The sequence below is a fragment of the Eubalaena glacialis genome, chromosome 19 (assembly GCF_028564815.1).
Source record: "Eubalaena glacialis isolate mEubGla1 chromosome 19, mEubGla1.1.hap2.+ XY, whole genome shotgun sequence".
Taxonomy (NCBI): Eukaryota; Metazoa; Chordata; class Mammalia; order Artiodactyla; family Balaenidae; genus Eubalaena; species Eubalaena glacialis.
Window position 1 is genome coordinate 39,992,981 of NC_083734.1, and position 23,009 is coordinate 40,015,989.

At 37.7% G+C, this 23,009-nt stretch overlaps 1 protein-coding gene across 4 annotated transcripts in view; it reads right to left on the minus strand.

Annotated features, from left to right (window-relative positions):
* Positions 1-3,278: 3,278 nt before the first annotated feature.
* Positions 3,279-23,009, minus strand: part of SPAG9 (sperm associated antigen 9) — a 155,891-nt gene continuing 136,160 nt past the window's right edge. For 3 of the 4 annotated variants that reach the window (XM_061176595.1, XM_061176598.1, XM_061176597.1), the window contains 10 exons: positions 22,712-22,837; positions 21,415-21,495; positions 20,646-20,713; positions 18,567-18,715; positions 17,389-17,560; positions 15,352-15,465; positions 13,952-13,990; positions 12,862-13,038; positions 9,278-9,427; positions 3,279-6,931 (listed from right to left, as the gene is read on the minus strand). In XM_061176595.1, coding sequence (XP_061032578.1) covers positions 6,816-6,931; positions 9,278-9,427; positions 12,862-13,038; positions 13,952-13,990; positions 15,352-15,465; positions 17,389-17,560; positions 18,567-18,715; positions 20,646-20,713; positions 21,415-21,495; positions 22,712-22,837 — 1,192 coding nt within the window. In that variant the 3' untranslated portion in view covers positions 3,279-6,815. The remainder of the gene's footprint in view (positions 6,932-9,277; positions 9,428-12,861; positions 13,039-13,951; positions 13,991-15,351; positions 15,466-17,388; positions 17,561-18,566; positions 18,716-20,645; positions 20,714-21,414; positions 21,496-22,711; positions 22,838-23,009) is intronic. The other variant, XM_061176596.1, reaches the window with a different exon arrangement.

A 23,009-nucleotide genomic window follows, 5' to 3' on the forward strand; every position in this document is an offset into this window, starting at 1 on the left:
CCTTGCCACCATACCACACCCTGTTGTGCATCAGATGTTAATATTTTATTTAGTCCTGTATGTCTTCTTTCTACCTGTTTATATGCAGTGACTAGGAGTTTAATTCTTGTCATAAAGCATTATGAGCAACAGATACTGAAAAAATACGTTCTGATGGCATCTAAAAATGTCAAGCTTACCACTGTTTTCATGTTTCAACATGTCCCTCGGTGTGCCTGCACAGGAATGAAATGCACTCTTAGATGAAAAAGACAATATGGATCTCCTCCTGTGTTTAATTTTCATGGAACACTTCTTTCCCTTCAACTGGGGAGTGTCGGGGCATGAGAGAAAGGCGTTCCCTGAAAGGTCCAATAGACCTGAGGTAACTCTGTTTCCTAACACAGTTCCTTTAGGACAGCCAAGGTCTAGAACACTGATAAAAAGACTGGAAATAAGAATATTCTGTACTACATAAGCACTGAAGACAGTTTTCCCCTTGTTTTTACCACATTACAAAATAGCCAAGCAGACACCATACCAGTATCATTTTTCAGCTAATGCCTCAACGAATGGCCATAATACTTGACTCCACTTCACCATTTTCGTGTCTACTTTCCTCTCTTACCCTAATCTCCTTGAAGGTGTCTTACTCATCTTCACACACCTGATACGTAGGGACCGCCTGCCAAAGCCTGCTGTTGAGTGCCTAGTGGGGGTAGGTAATGTGCCGACTGCCATCACACCATGACTTCATTAAGCCATCACAAGAACCCTTTGGGGGATGTTACTCTCCTTTTATAGTAAGGAAACAGAATAGTTAAGTGACTAGTGAAGGGTCGCAAAATTAGGGAACGGTAGGCTCAGGACTTATCCCCAAATCTCCTGATCTGAGATCTAATACTTTTCCCAACACACTTGCAGTAGCCTCTAGTGTGGAGTTAGTCTGGTTATACCTCTGGTTATATGAGGACCCTGGGACTTCACTTATCTCAGCTAGACCTGTTTACCAACGGGCAAGGCCCCTCCTGTGGCTAGGCCTCTGGTTCACCTGAGGACAATAATATACTCCAAAGGGTGGCTCTGTGGATCACCTGTGAATTTATGGAGTAAACACCTTGAGAAAATTATTAGATGTTATGCATATGCAAGCTAGTCATAACAACTAAAAGGTTATAGTTTTTTCTATGGAAAAAATAGCCTTACCAAATGAATGCAGATGAAATATTCCCTTTAAGCTTTTAATGTAGCAGTAAGTTCAAAGTATCCTAAACTTCAATTATCCATAAATCAAAAAGGAAAGAGCATTGGGTTGAGTCTGGGGTGAACCTGCTAGCAGGTCACCACGTGCTGGTAATAAATGGCTAAGAATGAAGAAGCTTTGTGCTCCTGGAAAACAGATGTTTGTGAATCCAGCTGGGCTGCTTGAGTTCCTCTTAAGCAGCTATTCCCAATAGAAGGATCAGAATCACCAGGGTAACTGTTTTACCAAACACACTAGTAGAATCTGATACTCCTGAGGTGAGAGGAAGAAGGAAATAATTTCATTCTGGAACTAGCTCCTGGCTGATTCTGGCCACACCTCCCTCTCCTGGCCTGGTTGAGAACTGCAGCTTTTCTGTGAAGTTGGTGCCCCCCCTGAGCTGTGACTTATTGGTCCATTTCTCCCTTGAGGCCTCAAATCAAACCATAACTACTTTCTGGCTGTGGGTGGGAGCCAATGTTCTGCCTGGACATAAAAGCAAGGAGCTAAACTGTCTCCTTTTGCACAGTGACGTTCTGATAAATTGGATTTTCACAGTAATCAAATTCCACCGGGATTGGGCAACCCTGGATCTGCAAGCAGGTATGGTTGGTGTCTGTATAGACAACACACCAAGGCAAATTAGAGCCAGGGTCACAGAACCAGAAAGGTTAGAGCTAGGATTTTTTTAAGATCACCTGGATATACCAACCCTCCTTTAACACATGAGAACTAAGGTCCAAAGATGTTAAAGAAGTAGTCCTCAACCTAAGCAACACATCATGCTTACCTATGACACTTTACAGATGTCTGGGTCCAGAGCCCATAAGAGAGTCAATTCAACAGGTCTGGGGTAGTTCGTTTCATGCCTTTGTGGGTGGCTGTGGAGTACTGTGTTGAACTGAGTGGCCGAGGGTCACAGTAGGGGCAGGGCCTGTTCAGGTCTACTGCCTTCTTTCCCACTATACCACTGTCTCTAAAGGAAGTGAGTTGTAAAACTGAACTGTATTAATTACCAAATATTTAAGGTAGTCTGAGAAGTTCCCTAACTACAATACCTTTCCTAACATATTGGCCACTGCTGAAGATGGAGTCTGTGCTTTTGTGGTCACCAGGGCTCTCATGCCCACACCGAGTGTGAGAGGCCTTGGGGCTGGTGACGAAGAGCTTGGAGGTTTAGGCAGTATCTTTCCACTAAGTTTTGAAAGACAGTCTCACCACTGGGTGGGAGTGAGGGCTACAGTTCCAGGTAAGATTACAGGGCTCCTGTCCGTTCCCTCAATAAAATTAATATGAATGTTCGCTGTCCTGCGCTGTTAACCCTAGTCTCTCACTAGAGACTGGCTGAATCAGGAACATGATTAAATGAGGCTCAAAAAAAGTCAGCTTCCAAAACAGTGACTTGGCAGGCCCCAAAGGACTAAGGGGCAGTTAGGTAAGGTCCTGTAAAGTAGGAATGAGACAGGCTATTCATTATATTCTAGAGCATCCAACCTCACTGGATAGATGGCTGTGCCTTCATCTAGTGAACTGTCCTATCACATGCCAATCAGGACTACTTTTACTATCATGTCAGAACCCCACAATCTTGTAAACAAAGCACATGACATTAGACTAAATACCACTGTACTGAATATAGATTCACATTGTGCTACCACATGATTAGTTTTATAATCATCCTTCCTTCCAGAGTCTCTCCCAAGCAAATGGATCACAATAAGCACACCATATTATTAACATCTACATTACAGCCTGCCTCTTATTACTGAGTAACCTGGCAAATGGTATGCTTTGGTATCATGTGTGGGTTGTTACTCAGCTCGCCCACATTTCTAGAAAGCCCTATTGTCTATTATTCATATGTCACTTAAACACGTGAGCCAAGTAGACATGTTCTTCATGTATTGCTCACTGCTCACCCTCAGCCAGTGCCAAGTGGCGACAGTCCTGACCCTTGGAGATGACATGTCTGATGGGAGACGATTATTGGACTTTCAAATATAAATCGAGGTCAGACCCCTAGGAAAGGCAAAAACAAAACAAAACACAGTCCTCATACATGTGTCATATACATATTTATATATATTTCATGTACAAAGTTACATTCCGAACCCCAGGGATTCCATAATAGAAATAAATACTGAAATAACTACATTGCTAAATGAGCTTTTTGCTCATAGAAATGAAGCATCAGCCTCTAAAGAAACAGCAAGTGGGACCCTCTAGAACCCGTTTTTAAGATTATAGAGGCAAGTAAAATTCTGAATAAAATGTCCTGGACAAAAAACAAATTCAGACCATAAAATGGCTAAAATATATTCAAGTGTTGAGAAATGTATGACAAAATTAATAATAAAAACTTAATTTTTTTAAAAGAAAAGAAAAGACATTTAGTGTTACAAAATAGCATAACCCTGTTAGAAAAGCATTTATGATTTCCACATTTAATTCTCTCTTCTCTTCTATTCCCTTAGTACAAACTGGGACCAAAACGAGTCCCTTTCTCAACATGATCAATTAAGAAGAGCCCTAAATCTGGTTGAATCCTTTGGTAACGGTCATAATACTCACAAGGAAATAAATATTCAGTTCCACAGCATTTGCAAGACACACGTTCTTTAGGACAGTTAGTATTATGAGACAATTGTTTTGCTTTGTTTTGTCACTAAGGCAACCTATGTTAAAGGGTCCATTCTCACACGTAGGAAGACCTTTACAAGAAATGAACAACACAGAAACTGAGAGAATGTATTTTAACCTTTTCTATGCAAACACGCTTCATGTGAAAAGTTATGTGCTGCATATTTTGTATTCAAAATGTTTTACACTCTCAACAAGCTGCAGCTATTAAGATATTCATTCCTATTTAAAAAATTTAGATCCACACAAATTAGAAAAAAACACTCAAAACTGAGTTCCTAAAGAATATTCTCCCTTTGCCTCACAGGGATTTTAACCTGCATTGAGCAGTAAGTATTACGTTGATGTATATGATACTGTCATTTTTGTAAATCAGCAACGTTTGAACATCAGCAATTTCACATGGTTCAACATCATACATAACCCAAACGTAACAGAATGAGAAAATTCTCAGGTATTCCTTATTTCTTCCAATAGGGGTAATTTTTTTTTTACATGGAGAGACCAACCTGAGGTACTCAAGCCTCTTCTTTACCACTGATGTGGTAGCTACAGGCAATTACACCAACCACTCGCTGCTTGCAAGAAGCTTACATTTTGGCATTTTCTTCCTAAGGCTACCACCTTGACCAAAGTGAACACTACAAGAATATAAGCCTATTGTTGGGGAAAAGGTGGAAGTAAAGCAATCTGCAAAAAATATTTAACTGAAATTACAAACATAAAGGCAAGCTCTTAAAACAAATTTTACAGACATTTTTGTACTCTCTAGTCCCTGAAGTTAACAGGGCCACAGATATCTGACAATTTTAGATAAAATAACTACACACCTATATTCCTTAAGTTAAAGCCGGTAAGCTTAAAAAGAGCAATAAACAACCATTGTAACATGTTTGTATTTTTCATCTTTAACTCCTGATTTCCTAAATTACAGTCAGTCATAGAAACATGTAAAAGACCGAACAGTACATGGGGTCTGACTCTGGGAAGTTTACTTCTTGGGATTAAAATTCCCGAACACTTTGGTGTCTCTTTTTTGTGAATTTATACAACACTCCTCCAAAATATTTAATAATGTGGTATTTTTTTTAAGGTATTGCCAACAATGGCTCAGATTTATAAAATAAAATAAAATAAAATAAAATAAAATAAAATAAAAACATAGCTTATAAGCTATGGAAAAGTGACCTAAGTTTTGGTGCCCTGAAAAAAGTGACTAAGTAGCTCAAGTAAAAAAATTATCCTTTTAATACAGCTTTTACCAAAAGAGTTTTTTTTCTCCTAGCCATCTAAAGTGGCCACAATTGTACTGTGTACATAATGGGCTTATAGACACCTGTGGCCAAATGGATCCAAAGGCCTCCTCTGACGCATTAAATCCTGTGTACTTTATAATCTAGCCTAATCATCTATATGCTTAAACGACACTGGTAGTACTTTTTACAAATATCTCTCCATTACAGTTCAGAAGAAAAGTCCTTGGTCCTTAAGGATGCTTAGACAATCTGAGACTTTTGTTGTTTCCTTTTCCTGAAGTAGTCCTTCCGATGACTGGCAGGGCCTTTGTCCAATAACTCCATATTTTAAGACAGTGCTTAAACTTATATTTAGTTTTGCTTAAAGTAATGGATTAAGAATGATAAATCATAAATTTTCAAGAAGACTGAGAGGGGAAAAAAACTGCAGTATAATGGTTTTTTAAAACTTATTAAACAAGAAAATCAATTATACCCAGACTCTGTTTTTTAAATGGGCATTGTGAGTGAAAAGATTGTAATGTCAACTTTTACTTTATGCTATTTTGGCTTTGTCTTCTTCTCCTTCAAAGTCTTCTTCATTGAGGATGGCCTTTTAATCTCAAAAGGGCACAAAAGCTTAAATACCATTTACATACAGAATATCAAGTACTGGCAGTTGTGTAGTTTTATACAGAACAAGAGAAAATACCGTTTCTAATTAAATCTCTTGTTCAGTTCATTAGGCCATACTCCATCACCACTACAGCTTTACTCTTACTAACTGATAAGAGCAGTCCAAGAACAACTGGTAAACAAGTAAATTTTTTACACGGAAAAAAACTCATCCAACCACCATCATCCATTGATACAAGAAATCCAAAACACAATTTCCTTAAAAAAAAATCCTCCCATTGCTGAAGTGTATCTCCTAAGCCTTATAAATAATAAACCTTTCAAACATGTCAGTATGAAAATGAGAGACTAGTCTCAAAAACAAACAAACAAGCAAACAAAAAAAACAGAATATTCAGAGAAGCAGGCCTCATAAACTTTAGAGCTCTAGTAAGTCAGAAACAAGAAACTTTTATTTAAATAGTGTAGTCTTAATTTCTTTAATATAAAACCCCCCCCCCCGCAAAATCTGATGAAAACAAAGTTTTATATACCATATAAACAAGATTTGTCAGATTTGAAAGTGAAAGTTAAAGTAATTTACAGTTAGCGTTTAGCCCTCTCGGGACATTTAGATAAATCCTGATAATCTACCTGTTATTAGTTTGTGTCAATTTTATAATACATTGGGGAAAACTTTACTATTGTACTTAATGGTACAGTTTCATTTATCAAGTGTTTCCATTAATTCCATTATTAGTGATAGCTAAAAAGTGACCCCATCAAATGAAGTAAGTGACATTAGCTGTGGCAGAGTAAACCACAACTGGATTGCTTTCTAAAATTCACCAGTTTGCAGAAAGTAAACATTCTTTGATTTGTTCATAATATACTGAAATTGCCTATAACACTGGTGCAGTAAAACAGCTAGTTCCTGTATTGTTACAGTAGGACAGATTTTACAGCATAGTTAACAGAAAAAAAATGCTCATACATTATGTGGTGAAACTTATTTCACAAAGAGAGCATTAAATAAAGGGAAAAAGGGAAAATAAACCATGCAGAAGAGAGGGCTTCCCCGTCGCCACCTGTTTCCTATGGGTTCACTCACTACCATACATCACTTGCCACACTATCAAGTGACTCCTTTCCGCTTTGGCGACAGAAGGTTCGAGTGGAAGATCCTCTCCAAGAAGCTCTGATTCTCCACCTTCATCACCTGGTGGATGAAACGGAGACTCCAGTTAAGCATTTTGAAGATACAGGCTGATGTACATCAGACTCATGGTTAGTCCATGAGCAGCATGCATAAAATTTGTCTGACGCCCATTTCAGAGAACACAGTAAAAGAAATGCCATGAGTCACAATCTTCACTGCCTAACTTCTGAAAAAGACTACTGAGATCAATTTCTCATAGTTAAAATATTACAGGATATGAAAAAGGAAATGGAACAAAAAAAAGATCAAATTCAATTTTAAAAAAGTATGCTTACTATTAAAATTTACCTATGCTTTAAGACAAATTCTGCTTTTCAGGCTGGATGACCTAGAGATACTGACAAACCTGGTTAAGCAATTTTTATGTTATTTTTAGGATCCAAAATGGAAGAAATTTTCAGTGGAAATGAAAAAACCACATAAAGATTTTACTGACGTACTCTTTAGTATGGTTCAGACTACCATGTTGCTATTGAAGAAAAAGTTCCAAAAATCACCCAGCCGAGTGAAGGCCATCTCTATAAAGGAATTCTGCACCAACAGTCAGTTCACTTTGAAGTGACTCCATTCCTACTGACATCACAATTCCTAAACTTAACATTAAAAGCCCTGCCTTAAAAATGTGTCAACAAGCCTTCTGCATCAGAAATTTTAGTTTATACTAATTATATGTGGCACACTGTCATTTATATGACCCTAAATTTTATATTCTTTTTTTTTTTAACAGAATTAAAACTAAAGTATTAGTCACCAGTCTACAACATTATATTCTCTAAAGCCTTACGTTTAGAAACTTTTTCAATCATTGTGATTTTAGGCCAGTCCAAAAGGTTCCTTTATTTATAGCAAATAAATAAATTTACATCACAGTGCTTTACAGTTTACAAAGCACTACACTTTCACGAACGTCAGTTCTCTGTGTTTTCTTTGAAACCTCTCTGGCCATTCCTTCTTAGATCCCTTCATAAGCTCTAATGATTCTTTAAATGGAGTATTAAAACAGGGTTCTATCCTAGAACCTTTTCTTCTGGCCCCTACATATTCTCCTTGGGTGAACTCATCAACCCTTGCGACTTTTAGTGCCACTGCATGTCAGTAGTCCTCATATTCCTCCCTCCTGAGATATGAAACCCTTATACCCAAAAGCCCAATGGACATCTTCCACCTAGATAACTCCCAACTTCCATGCACTCCAAGGTCAACATGTCCCACACAGAACTCCTCATTCCACTCCCTCCAGATCTGCTGCTTCTGTTCTGATAGTCATTAACTCTAAGTAAATGGATCACTACCTCTTCCTTCACATCCTGTTAGTTACCAATTCCCCATCATAGTGTTAGTCTACTCCTACTGTTTCTACCTTACTCATTCATTTTTTCCTAACCCATTCCCTACCTCTAGTCTTATACCTCCAATCCATTTACACACACATATAATCATATTGCTCTTCTATTTAAAGTCCTCCAATAATTTTCCTTTGCTTTAAAGTGCAAACTCCTTAATTAGGTATATAAAGGCCTTCCATAATCCAGCCCCTCCCTCCATTTCTAGATTTATCTCTGGTCAAATTTATATTTGCTTCTACTCCATGCTCCAGCCATTTTTAAGTAGTTTTTCTTCAACTAAGGTGGTTTCACATTTCTAAGCCTTGGTCAAGCTACCTCTTACGTTGGAATGCCAGTCTCCCCAGCCTTCCCCATACCATCCCCACCCCAATTCTTCAGACTCATGCTCCTCAGTACTGAGTCATCTCAAGCATCATTTCTTGATTTCCTTCTTCCCCTACCCCTAGGAAAAACTAACTACTCCCCATCAGAGCATCTGTAACACTGTAATTTATTAACATGTTTCTATCTCTGTATTGTTCTATAATTTATTGGAGGGAGACTTTGTCTGATTTGTTTTTGTATCTCAAGCTCAAGGCTAACAGGTACACAGTAGACAATTATTGTTTATAAGGTAAGAAAATGAACAAATGAAATGAATTTGGCTACAAACAACACTTTATGAAGTATTTTTATTTCTCCACTTTGCAGGTGAGGAAACTGAGGTTCTGGGAGGTTGAATGATTTCCCCAAGGCCTCTGACTCCATATGCTCTTCACATATACCTCAACATACGACCAAACCCTGCTATTTTCTAATGCTCCTTCAAATAAACACACCTTGGTATAAAAAGAAAAAAAAAATCATGAAAGTAGGAAAAAAAGAAATATAAAATCATTTTCCAAGTAAAGAGTTCAAAGAAAACCTCTTAGAAATCATGTATCTGAGTTTCTTGTTTACTGTGGGTGAAAATCCACATCACGGAACAGTGGAAACGAAGCCCCCAGAACCAATGACCTACCCATTCGGAAGTCAATGTAGCCCTCTCCTCCACTGATGACAAGCATAGACTTCAAGGGTGTCTGGCTGCCAGGTTCCTGTGCAGATGGCCCTGCTCTGTCAACTGTTAGATCTGTGCCACTGCTGCCACTTTGTGGGCTGATGACTTGACCTATTTATACAGGAACAGAAGTGAATATTACTTATCAAGGATTGGGGTGGGAGAGACTCATTTTTTCTGAATATTTTCAGAAAGCTGAACAAGGTAAGTACATTCTAATACAGCCAAAGTACTGGGGATGTAAGAAGCCTCTGCATGATCAGAAAACATCTATAAAGGTCATGAAAGCCCAATTTGAAATCCAAGTAAAGCTATTTTGTACCAAAACAGAAATAGGTCCAGAATCCAGTATGAAATCTGTATATGGCTCGGCTGGTCTTAGCTGCCTGCTTCAGACTATTATAATCTACATTGTTTTATCTGAGGGGTAGTGGAAAGATCTCTCCCCTGGAAGGGTACATGTGTGTTTATGTAAGAGACTGAGAAAAGTCTTCAACTTAAGCCTTATGAATTTGGATATTCATAATTAATATTTGAATTGATTTCAAATCCATGGTTTCCTCATATTTAAGAAAAGTACATCTTATTTTTAATTTAGACCATGCAAATAAAATTACTGGGTAATGTGTAACTTGTTCTAACATTTAAGTTCTAAGGTAGAATCTTTAAGCATGAAATGATAGAGAGAAACCTTGAAATATCATTCACACGATAACCTCTATGAGTGTGGGGTATTTTTTCTTGCCAGGTCTGCTGTCCTTTGGTCAAACTACACAGACCATGCCTTTAGGTGATAACAGGACATAGTCCCATGATGTGAAACACTTTATAAACAATTAATTTATGTTGGACATGGATAGGACAGTTTGATTTATTTTCACAGTGCCTCATTCATGCATTATTCAATTATACTCTAGAAGAAATCAAGCCTGCTAGAGATAACTTCTGTTAGCAGACTAGTTAGTTTTGCCACAGAAGCAAGAGCACAGTGGTATGATATTAAGGCCATCCTGAATGGTTTAATCCTTAGGGCCAACTGGCCAACAAACAACAATGTTGCCAATTCCACTTCCAGATTTATACCCAACAGAAAAGTCTCTCCCATATGCACAAGAAGGTCTACTGCAGTATTGTTTTTTAATAGTGGAGGGAAAACAGAGAAAAAGCCTAGAAGTTGATCTATAGGAGAATGGATAAAAGGTAGCATATTTATTCAGATATTAGAATACCACGGTTAAATGAATGAACTAGATTTTTATGCATAAATATTAACAAATCTCAAAAATGAGAAATAAGTTGCAGAATAATATATATGTAACATAAGACTTAAAAATACAAAAAATACTATATATTGTTTATAGATATGTTCCAATGTAGTAAAAATACAAAAACATGGGCAGAAGGATACATGTCAACTTCAGGATAGTGGTTATAGATGGACAGGAAAGAAGGAAGGCAAGGGGATTAGAGAAGTATAAAGGAAACTCAAAGGGGACTCTATGGCATTATTTTTTTTTTTTAAAAAAAGCAAGAAAAGGAACTTCCCTGGTGGTCCAGTGGTTAAGAATCTGTCTTGCAATGCAGGGGACGCTGGTTTGATCCCTGGTCGGGGAACTAAGATCCCACATGCCGCAGGGCATGCGCCCATGTGCCACAACTACTGAGCCCGCACGCCACAACTACAGAGCCTACATGCTCTGAAGCCCCTGCACCACAAATATAGAGCCCACACACTCTGGAGCCTGCATGCTACAACTAGAGAGCCCGCACACCACAACTACAGAGAAGCCTGCACATTGCAACAAGAGCCCGTGAGCCACAACGAAAGATCCCATGTGCCACAACTAAGACCCAACGCAGCCAAAAAATAAATTAAAAAAAAAAAATCCATATCTAGAAGCTTATTCTGAGGAGATAACTATACAAAAATATACATGTACATTTCAAGAAGTTCATTACCATGTTGTTAAGAATACTGAATAATTGGTTAGGGTACCATGTGCCAACCCTATACTATATACATTTAATCATTGAATCTTTGGAACATCCTTGGGAAAAATTATACTGGCTAATTTTATGTGTCAAATGTCTTGGCTCTGGTGCCGAGACATTTGCTCAAACTCTAGTCTAGATACTGCTGTGAAGGTACTTTTTTAGAAATAATGAACATTTAAATCAGTGGACTTTGAGTAAAGCAGATTACTCTCCATAATGTGGGTGGGCCAATCAGCTGAAGGCCTTAAGAGAAAAAGATAGGTCCCTCAAGGAAAAGGGAATTCTGCCTCCGGGCTGCCTTTACACTTGAGCTGCAAACATCAGCTCTTTCCTAGGCCTCCAGCCTGCCAGCCTTCCCTGCAGATTTCAGACTTGCCAGCCCCCATAATCACATGAACCAATTCCTTAAATTACATCAATCTCTCTCTCCCTCCCTCCCCCTCTTTGCGCTCGCTCGCTCTCTCTCATACACACACACACACACACACACACACACGCACGCACGCGCACATACCCTATTGGTTCTGTTCCTCTGCAAAACTCTGACTAATACACTGAGATACCACCATGTCCAACATCACACAGTTGGTGTGGCAAAGCCAGATTTGAACTCTGTCTAACTCCTAAACTTGCCTCTTACAGGGGAAAAAAATCCAAAACATAGGTCCTGCTTACAGATGATCAGTAACATCACTTTAGTATTCTCAAGGGACAGAACATTTTTCATTGGACGTCATCACTGCCACCTTTCATCTGGATGGTGCTTTATAGTTCCCAAAGCCCTTTCATTAATCTTTACAACAAATGAGGTTGGCAGAGCAGATATTAATCACATCCACTTAGGAAATAAAGAAATGAGTATCAGAGGTTAAGCAATTTGCTCAAGACAACAAGGCAAGTGGTAAAGGCCCAGACCCCCAGACTCCTGCTGTTCTTTGCCACAGCGCTGAAGGTATCAGAGCACATTTTCCATCTCTTCCTGAATATAGCCTTGATGATAGGGACTTCTTTCTAGAAATCTCCTTTATGAGGCCAAAACCATTTTCGGTATTCTGCAGTGACAAAATAATACCATTGCTTTTCAAAAGTAAAGAAGTCTCCTAAATAAAAATCAAGTTTGCTTTTGGGGTAGAGGAGAGATTCCAAAATAGCTTCTATCAAGTATCTCTATAGCACTTTATTCATACCTCCGTTATAGAGCATTTCATGCGTTATATTAGAATTATCTGTAATTTCAGTACTTAGTATTAGACTAGGTAGAGGAACCAAGGGACAGACAATTACAGTTGGCCCTTGAATAATGCAGGGGTTGGGGCACTGACCCTCTGCGCAGTCAAAAATCTGAGTGAAATTAATAGTCAGCCCTCCATATTCATGGTTCCTCTGTGTCCACAATCTGCATCCAAAGATTCAACCAACCATGGATCATGTAGTACTGTAGTGTTCACTACTGAAAAAAATCTGTGTATAAGTGGATCAGTGCAGTTCAAATGCACATTGTTCAACAGTCAACTGGACATACAACTTCTCAATAGAAGAATCTAACTCACCTGGGACTGCCACAAAGAATTTCACAGCATCCCTGTGCCCATGGAAGCAAAGCTGTGCATGTGCCATTGAACAATAGGGTATAAATGTCCCTGGTGTCACTTTATCACTGTTTTCATCACCATATACACGGATGACACTTCCAGGACGATTTCCTGATGCTCCTGAGGTTTTATTTGCTGCAACAGAAAACCAAACACCAAATATTTTCCCCTAGAAAACAGTAATGATGCAATAGATTACTGGTTAATCCTTATGGTATTATCTAAAAGCTACAGCCAGTTGAGATAAAACAAGGGCAGCAATGCCAACTCAAGACAAAGCTGGAAAAAAAAAGATATATAGCATGCTAGTTATTTTTAAGTTTCTCAGTAAATGGAGTAGGGGATTTTGCCAGTCTAGCAATAGCTAAGTTTACTTTTTAAACACATCTATTAATTAAAAAAAAAATCATTTTAGTTAACAAAAGAAAAGATTTCTTAGGTATGTCTGTTTTGTTTTTTAATCCTCATTTTAGAAAACTAACCGGTTATATAGCTTAAAGTAAATAGGTATATTTTTTAGCAGAATTTTTATAGTTTATCTTTTGATTTTTTTCTCCCTTGTGGTAAGAATATCTCCCTTGAGGGGTGGCAAAAAGTTGTGTTTAAAAGGATCCATCCAGTACAATAGAGTAGCTTTTATTTACACCAGACTGATGGTTTGCTGAATTATTTTAGAATGACCAGACTCACAAAACATCCCCATTCCATGGACCAGTAAGTAAATGAAAGAAACATGATTGGTAACAGGAGTAAACAATGTAGATTAATGACAGTTTTCAGAGATGTTTCGTGTTTTTATTGGAGGGAAAACAAAGTCTGAAAGAAAGGTCAGCTGCAACAAAGGATGATAAATAGACTAAGCTGCTGAGCAGTAGTTTGGTGGCCATGTAACAAACATTAAAAAAAAAAAAAAACACCTGCTGCAATGCAGTGACTGCAAGTGGATGACATTTAGGAACATTCAAGAGGGTATCTAGAGACGTGAGAATGGCCTCACGGTGGCCATGAGAAGCCAGAAAGAAGAGTGTGGTTCAGGATCTGCACTTACCCCTCAGCCCCAGTAAACGTCCCTGGTGGAGGATTACGGCTAAAGTGAGAAAGGAGGAAAGGGGACATGGAGAGGTGCATGACAGGGAGGAGAAGGATTACTATGAGATGCCACTCTCAGCGTCTTCTATCTGGCAACTCAGGAGCCCAAAGCTCCTAACTAAATTAACAAAATCCAACTTGGTATAATACCAAGAAACACACAAAGTTCTTACCAAAGCCTCTAAAGAATATCTCTGCTCGAAAAGGACAATTTTATTTACTGTGATTTTGCTTTTCTTAATTAAAAGCAATTTAAGTGAATGAGAACTTACTGGGGAACATTTTCTAAATGCTAATATTTCTCCCTTTTCTTTAAGAAATCCTGTGCAAGTAACTATGCTAAAATGGAACTCTCGTCTATAAAGAACTGAAATGAACTCTGGGGATCCTGGAATCTCTTAAGATATAAGAAGTGATCTAAACATCTAAACATGTAGATTTATAAGTAGTTGTAGAAAATACAGCTGGGATTAAGAATTTAGGTTCTTTAAATTGGTGGTCCAGTGGTTAGGGCTCCTTGCTTCCACTGCCAGGGGCACGGGTTCTCTGCCTGGCTGGGGAACTAAGATCCCACAAGCCTCGTGGTGTGGCCAAAAAAAAAAGAATTTAGGTTCTTTAAAGGCTCCAGATATACCACCATCCAGTCCTCCTCCTTTCCCCTGAAAACTCTGAGGTGTTTATTTATTGACTTATTTTATGGACTTATGGCACTTTTTTTTCACATCATTCCCTGCCCATGAATTTTGCAACACAAAAACACTTATTTAATGAATGATCAATGTAATGGAACATAATATGAAAAACATACAATGCACATTTTGTTCACAAAAATAATAATGAAGCAAATATAAAAAACATACAATGTACATATTGTTCACATTCTTTTCAAATAGAGGTAGATGGCTTGTCTCCAATGTCAGGAAGGATTTGCTGACCTCCTAAGAAACTTCTCCCACAACTCTTAAGCCAAATGGAATATCCTAAACTAACTGCCACAGAGATATGGAAAACTAGGATATTAGATAGTTAGGTAATGTTTCTGGATACTAGTACAATAAAGCTGAAAGAAAAAATGGACATCAACCATTATTTGAGATGAAATAGGACCATGATTCCTGAAATGAGAAAGAGTTTCTCACAATGAAAAATTTTTAACTGTAAATATTGGTCCTGATATACTTGCTAGAGTCTATAAATTTCATAGAAAGAGTGAAGGAACAATAGTTAGATCTCTGCCATCAGTTTGACTTTCTGAATTACCACAGATTTGCCAATAACTAAACAATTCCTTCTACCTGAATTCCAGACAAGGCTGTTCCCCACAACTCTCCTGTGACAGTTACCTAAAAACATACTTACTTTCTGTCAATGGGATGGAGATAATGACACCGTTTCCCGTCCCTACCCACAAACGATTGCAAGACACCATAAGAGCTGTGATCCTCACAAAAGAGAAGCCCAGTTTTCCAGTACCTGTATGATGGGAGAGAAAACATTTTATTGAGAAACTAGAGCAGATGATGTTTTAGGTTCCAAGTCCCTAAGAGTAGCTGGACTAATACAGCAGAGAGGAAATGTGACCAGAGCTAGTTGGATGTTTCCTGAAGAAGGTGCACATCAATCAAGGCGAACTCTCATTTGGCTTTATCATCTATCTGACAATTCATGGTTAATGGAAAAAGAAAACTCTAAAAGTGGCTGGCATTACATTATCATTCAGAAGGAAGATGCTGTGGGATCAGGAAATATGATACAGGATTTACTTAAGGAGCTGCAAAACCAAACCAAACAAACCAAAACACAAAACAAAACAAAAAAACCTCCACAAAAACAGTTTACTAGATTGGGGAAATTAAATGTCCTTCCATTTTATAAACTGAGAGAGTTCTTGCTTGCCTTAAATTTCTTTGCACAGGTAAGAAACAATCTTTGCTAACAAAACCTATACTCTTTCCTTGTTTATATATTTGAGTCTAAAGCAGTTTAGAAATTTTAGGATACCATATGCATGTAATTTAGGGAGAATAAACGCACTTTTTTATTTCAAGGGAATTTTTAAACTGATCTTATTTTCAGGGATTTGAGAGGCAAAATTATTAAACAGATAATACATTTAAGACAAACAGCATCTAGTTACTCATAAGTTCTACTTACTAGAAATGAGAGTGTGATCATAGAATCACAGTGTTAGAAGGAACCTTAAATAGTCTAAGCTAGATATCTTTAACTTATGGGCAAAGTATATTCCTGAAATTAGTTTATGTCTATGTGTATATATGGCTGATTCAAGGGAGAGGGCACATCAGGTTTCCTGAGGGCAACGACTCTAAAAAAGTTAAAAACCACTGATGCAGTTCAACCTCTCTTCACAAAGAAATCATTTGTGGCATCCCTCACAGTCATACAGCACTGGATTGGGATGCTAAGGATACTGCAAGGAACAAGCCAAAGACAGTCCCTGCCCTTCATGAAGATTAAGTTCTGTGGGGGAAAGAGACAGTATGTATGATACTGGTACAACCACAGTAATGATAAGCCCATGAAGAAAAAGTATAAGAGGTCCTAAATAAAACTGGGAGATCAGGAAAGGTCTCTTCCGGATGTGACACATAATCTATGCCCTGAAAGCCAAGTAAAAAGGGACGAAGAAAAACTTCTCAGACAGAGGATACAGCACATGTGAGGGCCTTGAAATGGGAAAGAACTTGTTGAGTTTAGGTCAGTGTGGGCAGAGCAGAGTGAGCAAGGAGAGTGGTCCAGACCATTTAAGTTCTTCTGATAATGTCACAAAATGTCATCTCACCTAAAGACAAGAATATTCTGAAAGTGGCTGGCATTACATAAGTGGAGGTATGTCATGGTGATATCTGCACACTGGTTACTATGCAGAAAACTGACTGGAGTGGAGATAGGAAGACCAGTTAAGAGGCTCATAGTCGTCTGGGGAGGAAAGAATGGTGACCTGGCCTGTGGGAATAGTGGTAGATATAAAGATGTAACTAATTTAAGGGAATTCCCTGGTGGTCCAGTGGTTAGGACTCAGCAGTTTCATTGCCAGGGCCTCGGTTCAATGTCTGGTTGGGGAACTAAGATCCCGAAAGCTGCATGGCGTGGCCAAAACAAAACAGAAGACGTTAACTGATTTAAGATATTCTGGGGGAAGACTTGACAGTTCCTGCTGATGGATTAGATGTGGGGAACAAGAGAGGAGTCAAAAATGATCCCAAGTTTCTGTCAAGAACCACAGGGTAGATGGAGCATTTGCCTGACACCTTCAGTGATAAGAGCTCACTATTCCTGAGGCAACTTACTCATTGGTTCAACCCAGCATTTGAGACCATTTAAAAATAAACCATTTTCTTTGACTGACAAAGATAAAATGCTTTAGAAGCTTACCTAGCATTTTGCTTACATAAGGCTCAATGTCCACATCCTGCAGATGTTGATAAGTGTGTGCATGATAGAGACGGAGTGTGGAATCCAAACGAATGGAGACCCACACGCCATCACCCACCCAGGCAAGCTGCCGCACTTGGCTCTCCTTCCTGGGGTGTGCATCAAATGATTTCTAGAAAAGATTGTTCAATCACAATGTTACTTTTATTATGTAGGAGTTCGTGTTTAAAAACTGTGCGAATTTGCACAATAATTTGGCAGACTATATATTAAAAGAGGAGCCTGAATATTGTTTACTCTTATATACACAATTGCTATTATCCTAGACTGCAAAACAAAATGAAGAAGAACTAAAGGATGTTGGATTTCAGCACTGTGTAGGATATCAACTCATGAAAGCAATGCTGACACATCCATTCTATGTAACAGCATTCAACAAAAAGATTGAATTTAACCTCGGGATTTTGCATTGTTACAGAGCAATACACAAAATAAGATCCTGTTTATAATTAAACAAAAAGGAACCTACAATGCTGCGTGTGTGTATAGATATCCGCATGTAAGGAATACATCTAAAAAATAAACGCCAAATGGAACTTCTAGGGTTGGGAACAGGATTTGGGACAGAACTGGGAAAGAATTTTCATCTTCAAAATTTCCTACTGGTTTTTCTTTTCTTAAACAATTAGAATAAATTTATATATTGTGGCAAAACTTTAAGAAAACAATGTTAATGCTAAGAGGTTTTTGTTTTTACAACAAATTCCCACTGCAATATTATTCCTCAGTCTGTGACACATATATGGATTTGCCTGGATACACATTGAGTAGTGGGGGAGACTTGAGAGCCCTGCTCTCAGACCACCTCTACATAACTAAACATTTCAAGAACCATGTATTCAAATAATACATGTATGCATCTACGGATACTCAGACACACATTTAGTCATTCATGTGTGAATCCTCCTTCCTTTTTAAAAAACCACTTCCCCTACTCATAGTCAAAAGCAGAAGGAGAAGTAAAGTAACACAGAAAGCTGAAAATTCATCCAAAATATCACTGGAGTACCCAAAAACACGCAGATTCAGATAACAATTTCTAAAGAAGAAAATAATTAAGTCTTAGGGTCTTCAGGTAATACAAATTCAGTAAGTACAGAAAACATGGGTTAACTTGCCTCTATTTTCATGGCCTTTGGCTGAACCACATAAATTTTGTTCCTATAGCCACACCAAACTTTGTCATGTACCACAGTCATGCATCGGATGGAATGGTGAGGTCGTCCAAGATCTAACAAGTGATAGTTTGACAAATCCCACTGCCCGTCTTTAAAATAAGAAACAGATGATTAGTTTATGCACACCACCTTTTACTCAATTTTAATTCAAGAAACATTCTATTTGGGTGTGTAATTAAATTTATTGATGAAGCATCCCCCGGATACCATGTATTCAGTGTATATTTACAGAGATTGAGTTCTTTTGTTCTATAAACTGCAAAGTTGGAAGAGACCTCAAAGGTCATATGGTTCAACCTGTCACCCAGTACCTGGACCCCCATGCTCTCAACAGCAGTGATGTGATAAATCAGTTATAAGTAACCTGTTTTATAATAATATTTTAAGAATTAGAATGGATTTAAGGTTATTTTGGGGATAATACTGCTCTCGCTCACTTGCATTTTGATGTATCTTCTTGGGTAGAAGTCAAGGGCAATGCATTGCTAACACTTTAGGAATTATGCATACTATGATTTTAGTGATGAAAGAAATACATACAAATGAGAACCAACCACTGTAAGCTTGCTTTGCTTGAACAATTTCAGTGAAAGAAAATATACTACCTCACAAAGCAGCTGTTCCATTTTAAGAGAGCTATAACTGTCTTAAAAATATTCCCCATACCTAGCTAAAGTCTGCCTGCCTTCTCGTATGTAACCACTCATTAATCTATAGCTTTGCTTAATGGAAACACAGAATAAATCCAGTCCCACTTCATTGCTACTGCCCTGTCTTCTCCTTTCAAAACCAAGCAGACCACAGTTTATGGAACCTTCATCCTAACTCTGCTTTGTCCAGATCCATTTAATGTTGATCTACTAGAGTGGAGCAGGATTATCACCAGCCCTGCTCTGGACTCTAATTTCTATGAGGCTTAGGATGTTAACTCGTATTGAGTTTGATATCACTCTTCAGACATATCTCCTCCATCTACTCTTCTGAACCCAAATGTAGGACTTTACATGTATCCTTAGTAAATGTGTTTTGTTTATCTTGTTCAATATAATTTTGGATTCAGTTTACCAAAATATTTATTATTCCATTTTTTCTAGGTTCTTCTACTCACTAGTTGAGTGACCATGAACAAGTGACTAAAATACTCTGTGCCTCAGTTTCCTCATCTATAAAGTGAGGATGACAATAGAATTTTCTTCATAAGTTGCTGTGAGGATTAAACTCAGATAAAGTCTATAAAGGGCCTGAACAAGGTAAAACGGAGGCCTCTCTTTTTGTTATGGAGTCATTCACCAGCAATCTCTAGCACCTGCGTATCATCTACCTCACATTTCTTGAGGCCCCAAAGGACATAAGACTTTGGGAAAAGCCGTGTGAAAATCTGAATTTAGTGGATCTACGTTTTTATAATAGTTCCCTGATCTACCATTCTAGTAGGTAGGAAAGGAAATATCACTTTTGTTTGATACATGTACCAAGGAGTTAACATGCTCAATTCCCTTAATTTAATTCACTCAAGGCAGTTTTCTGACACCACCACCCTTCTGTGTGCAGATGGTAGAAACACTGGTTTAAAGGGGAAGAATATAAAGAACGTAACATGAAAATGATTAAACCTTACCCAACTAAAAATTCTTTTTAAAAACATTCCAAATATAAGTGGTTGCAAATTATTTTTAAAATACTGGGCAAAAGAAAACATATCCTCTCACTAAATTTCTCCTAACTGAATAAGTATATGAGTGAAAAACAAATACCTCCATTGCACATTATATAAGAGGACCATGAGGACTATTTGCTCATTATGGTAAACAGGTTTTCACTGAGGTATACTATTAATGTATGTCTGCAGGCAAGAACTCACATATTCACTGATGTCATACACGGTTAGTATTCAGTTTAAACCTTTATTCTTTCTCCTATTAAGTATCATTTCTTTAAAACATAAGAAGCCAATCTGCTTGAAAATGCTCTTGCAAAGCAACAAATTAGCACACATGTTATATATTCATAACAACTCACCAACTCCTCTGTGAAAGATTGCAAGGGTACCATCAGCCAGGGCCACTAACACAATTCCTTTCACATGTCTGCAAACAGGAATGGGGATTTTAGAACTCTCCATTTGGGAATACAGAAGACACTGCATGCTACTGAGCTAGTTCAGAGTTTCTCAGAAGGCCAATCTGTGATGTATTAGGAGCTTACACGAGAACCTAAATGAACATCATTCTTTTCTTCACTGAGAAAGTCTTGCTATGAAAATGTCAGCTCAACTAAATAAAAAGCATGTGTGGTCACTCAGTTGTTTCACTTTCTAGCCCAAGTTCCTCCTCTCATCACAGACTACCAACAAAAGGTCCACAGACCAGAGACACACACCCCAAGTAGAACTAACAGAGTCAGCTCTGTGGACCTAACAGACAAACTGACTTTTGATAGTCAACATACAGAAAAGGACTAGTAAATCAATGCCCCAATCAACATATTCGCAAAGTATAAAGAATACTCTAAAACAAATATAAATTAATGGGGTTTAATTGGTTTTCTCCCCCAAAGTACTAAAGAACTCTCAGTATGGTGAGGAATCAACCTGGCAAGTTTTCTCTTATACTTAAAGTTCTCCGGCTTACTTCCTAGTTAGAGTTTCAATCTCACTCATAAAGAGGGTTACAAAAAAATATGGATACTGATTTAGTCATGAAGCACATGTTAACTTTAATAGTCTTAGAATCTAGTTTATACCAAAATACATATTTTTGAATGGAAGAATTTCTAAAATAAAACTTACACAATACTGAGAATCGAATCTTTAAGTTTAATAGAATGGAGACATTTCCTCCACTGGGCTACAGATGAATGGACATACAAACTGCAAGAACAAAATCAAGACTGGTAAGGCATAGGGAACATCAAGTAGTTGTTTATATCTAATAATGAACACAAAGTTCTTTCAGAAGGAAAGAAGAGTAACATAAAAATTTTAGGAAAAAACAACAATGAGAGTAAGGGTAGGCCTAAAGCAGAGAAATAAGCTGCTTAAGCAAACAGAAACATACAAAGAATGAAAAGCCAGAACTAAGGCATGGTTAGTTAGTTTCAGGTTACCCCATACTTCAGAATCCTTGGCTATAAACCTTTTAAAAAAAATAATCTTACTTTTCTACTATACTGAGCTTTCTGATGACAGAGTGGTTTATATCAGGGAGTGGAAAACTAAGGCCCATAGGCCAAATCTAGCCATCTACCTGTCTTAGTACAGTATGCAAACTAAAAATGGTCTTTACATTTTTAAATGGTTGGAAGAAAATCAAAAGGAGAGTATTTCATGACATATGAGACATATGAAATTCAGTGTTCATAAGTTTTATTATTATTGGAACATAGCCACACCAGTTCACTTCAATGCAGTGGCTGCTTTTGCACCACAACAGCATAGTTGAGAAGTTGCTACAAAGATCATATGGCCACAAAACCTAACGTATTTCTTATGTGACCCTTCATAGAAAAAGTGTGCCAAACCTTCATTTTGTAGTATGAGACCTTTATGGAAAAGATGTACTAGTGATCCTGTTTAACCTTAGGAAAAGCACAAGTTTGTAAGACTCCCCACACTACTACAAAGTCCTATAATGTTTGTTATCATCTCCTAAGCTTTCAGACTCTGATTTGTCCTGGTTTTCCTAGAAGTTATGTTTACAGTTGGGCCCTCCTGAAGCCAAAGAGATTGTTTAATCCTTGATATTCCCTGAACACACTCTAGCTTATATAAACCTTTTGTTGTTCAGGATCTCCTATTTCTAGATCACCCAGATTTTAAAGTTTTATTTACCTCTTTTTCCAAGAATATTATATAAAAGGAACATCCTGTGACAAACATATGGTTTACCACTCAGAACCAATGCAAGTCAAAGTCCAGTTTATGAGGCAGTTGCAACATAACCTCAAAATTGTATGTATATAAAATTCTTTGCTTTAATAAGCACTTTTCGTTTGTATTTGTATGTACCACATTTTAGTTATCTTCTGATTTCAAAAGCAAAAATGAAAGACTAAAGATTTCTAATATTAAAAGAGTTGGTACCTACCAGCCATTCTGAGCTCCAAGCCACATAGTTGGTAAAAGGCTACTCATTTTCTGGGCTTCCTCTCTCACCAGGTCTTGTTCATTTTGTAATACTGATATTTGATCTTTATATGCATCTGAGTCATTACTGGAAAAGGTGAGACAAAGGAAAAAAATCTGAATATGTTTAGCTACAGTTTTCAGGGATTGATCATTTCTACGTTTTAGTTTACAGTTTAAAAAAAAATCAAAAAATCGAACACTAAATTCCAGTAAAGCCAAAGTTAAATGCTTATATTAAACATTTCAAAAAGAGAGAG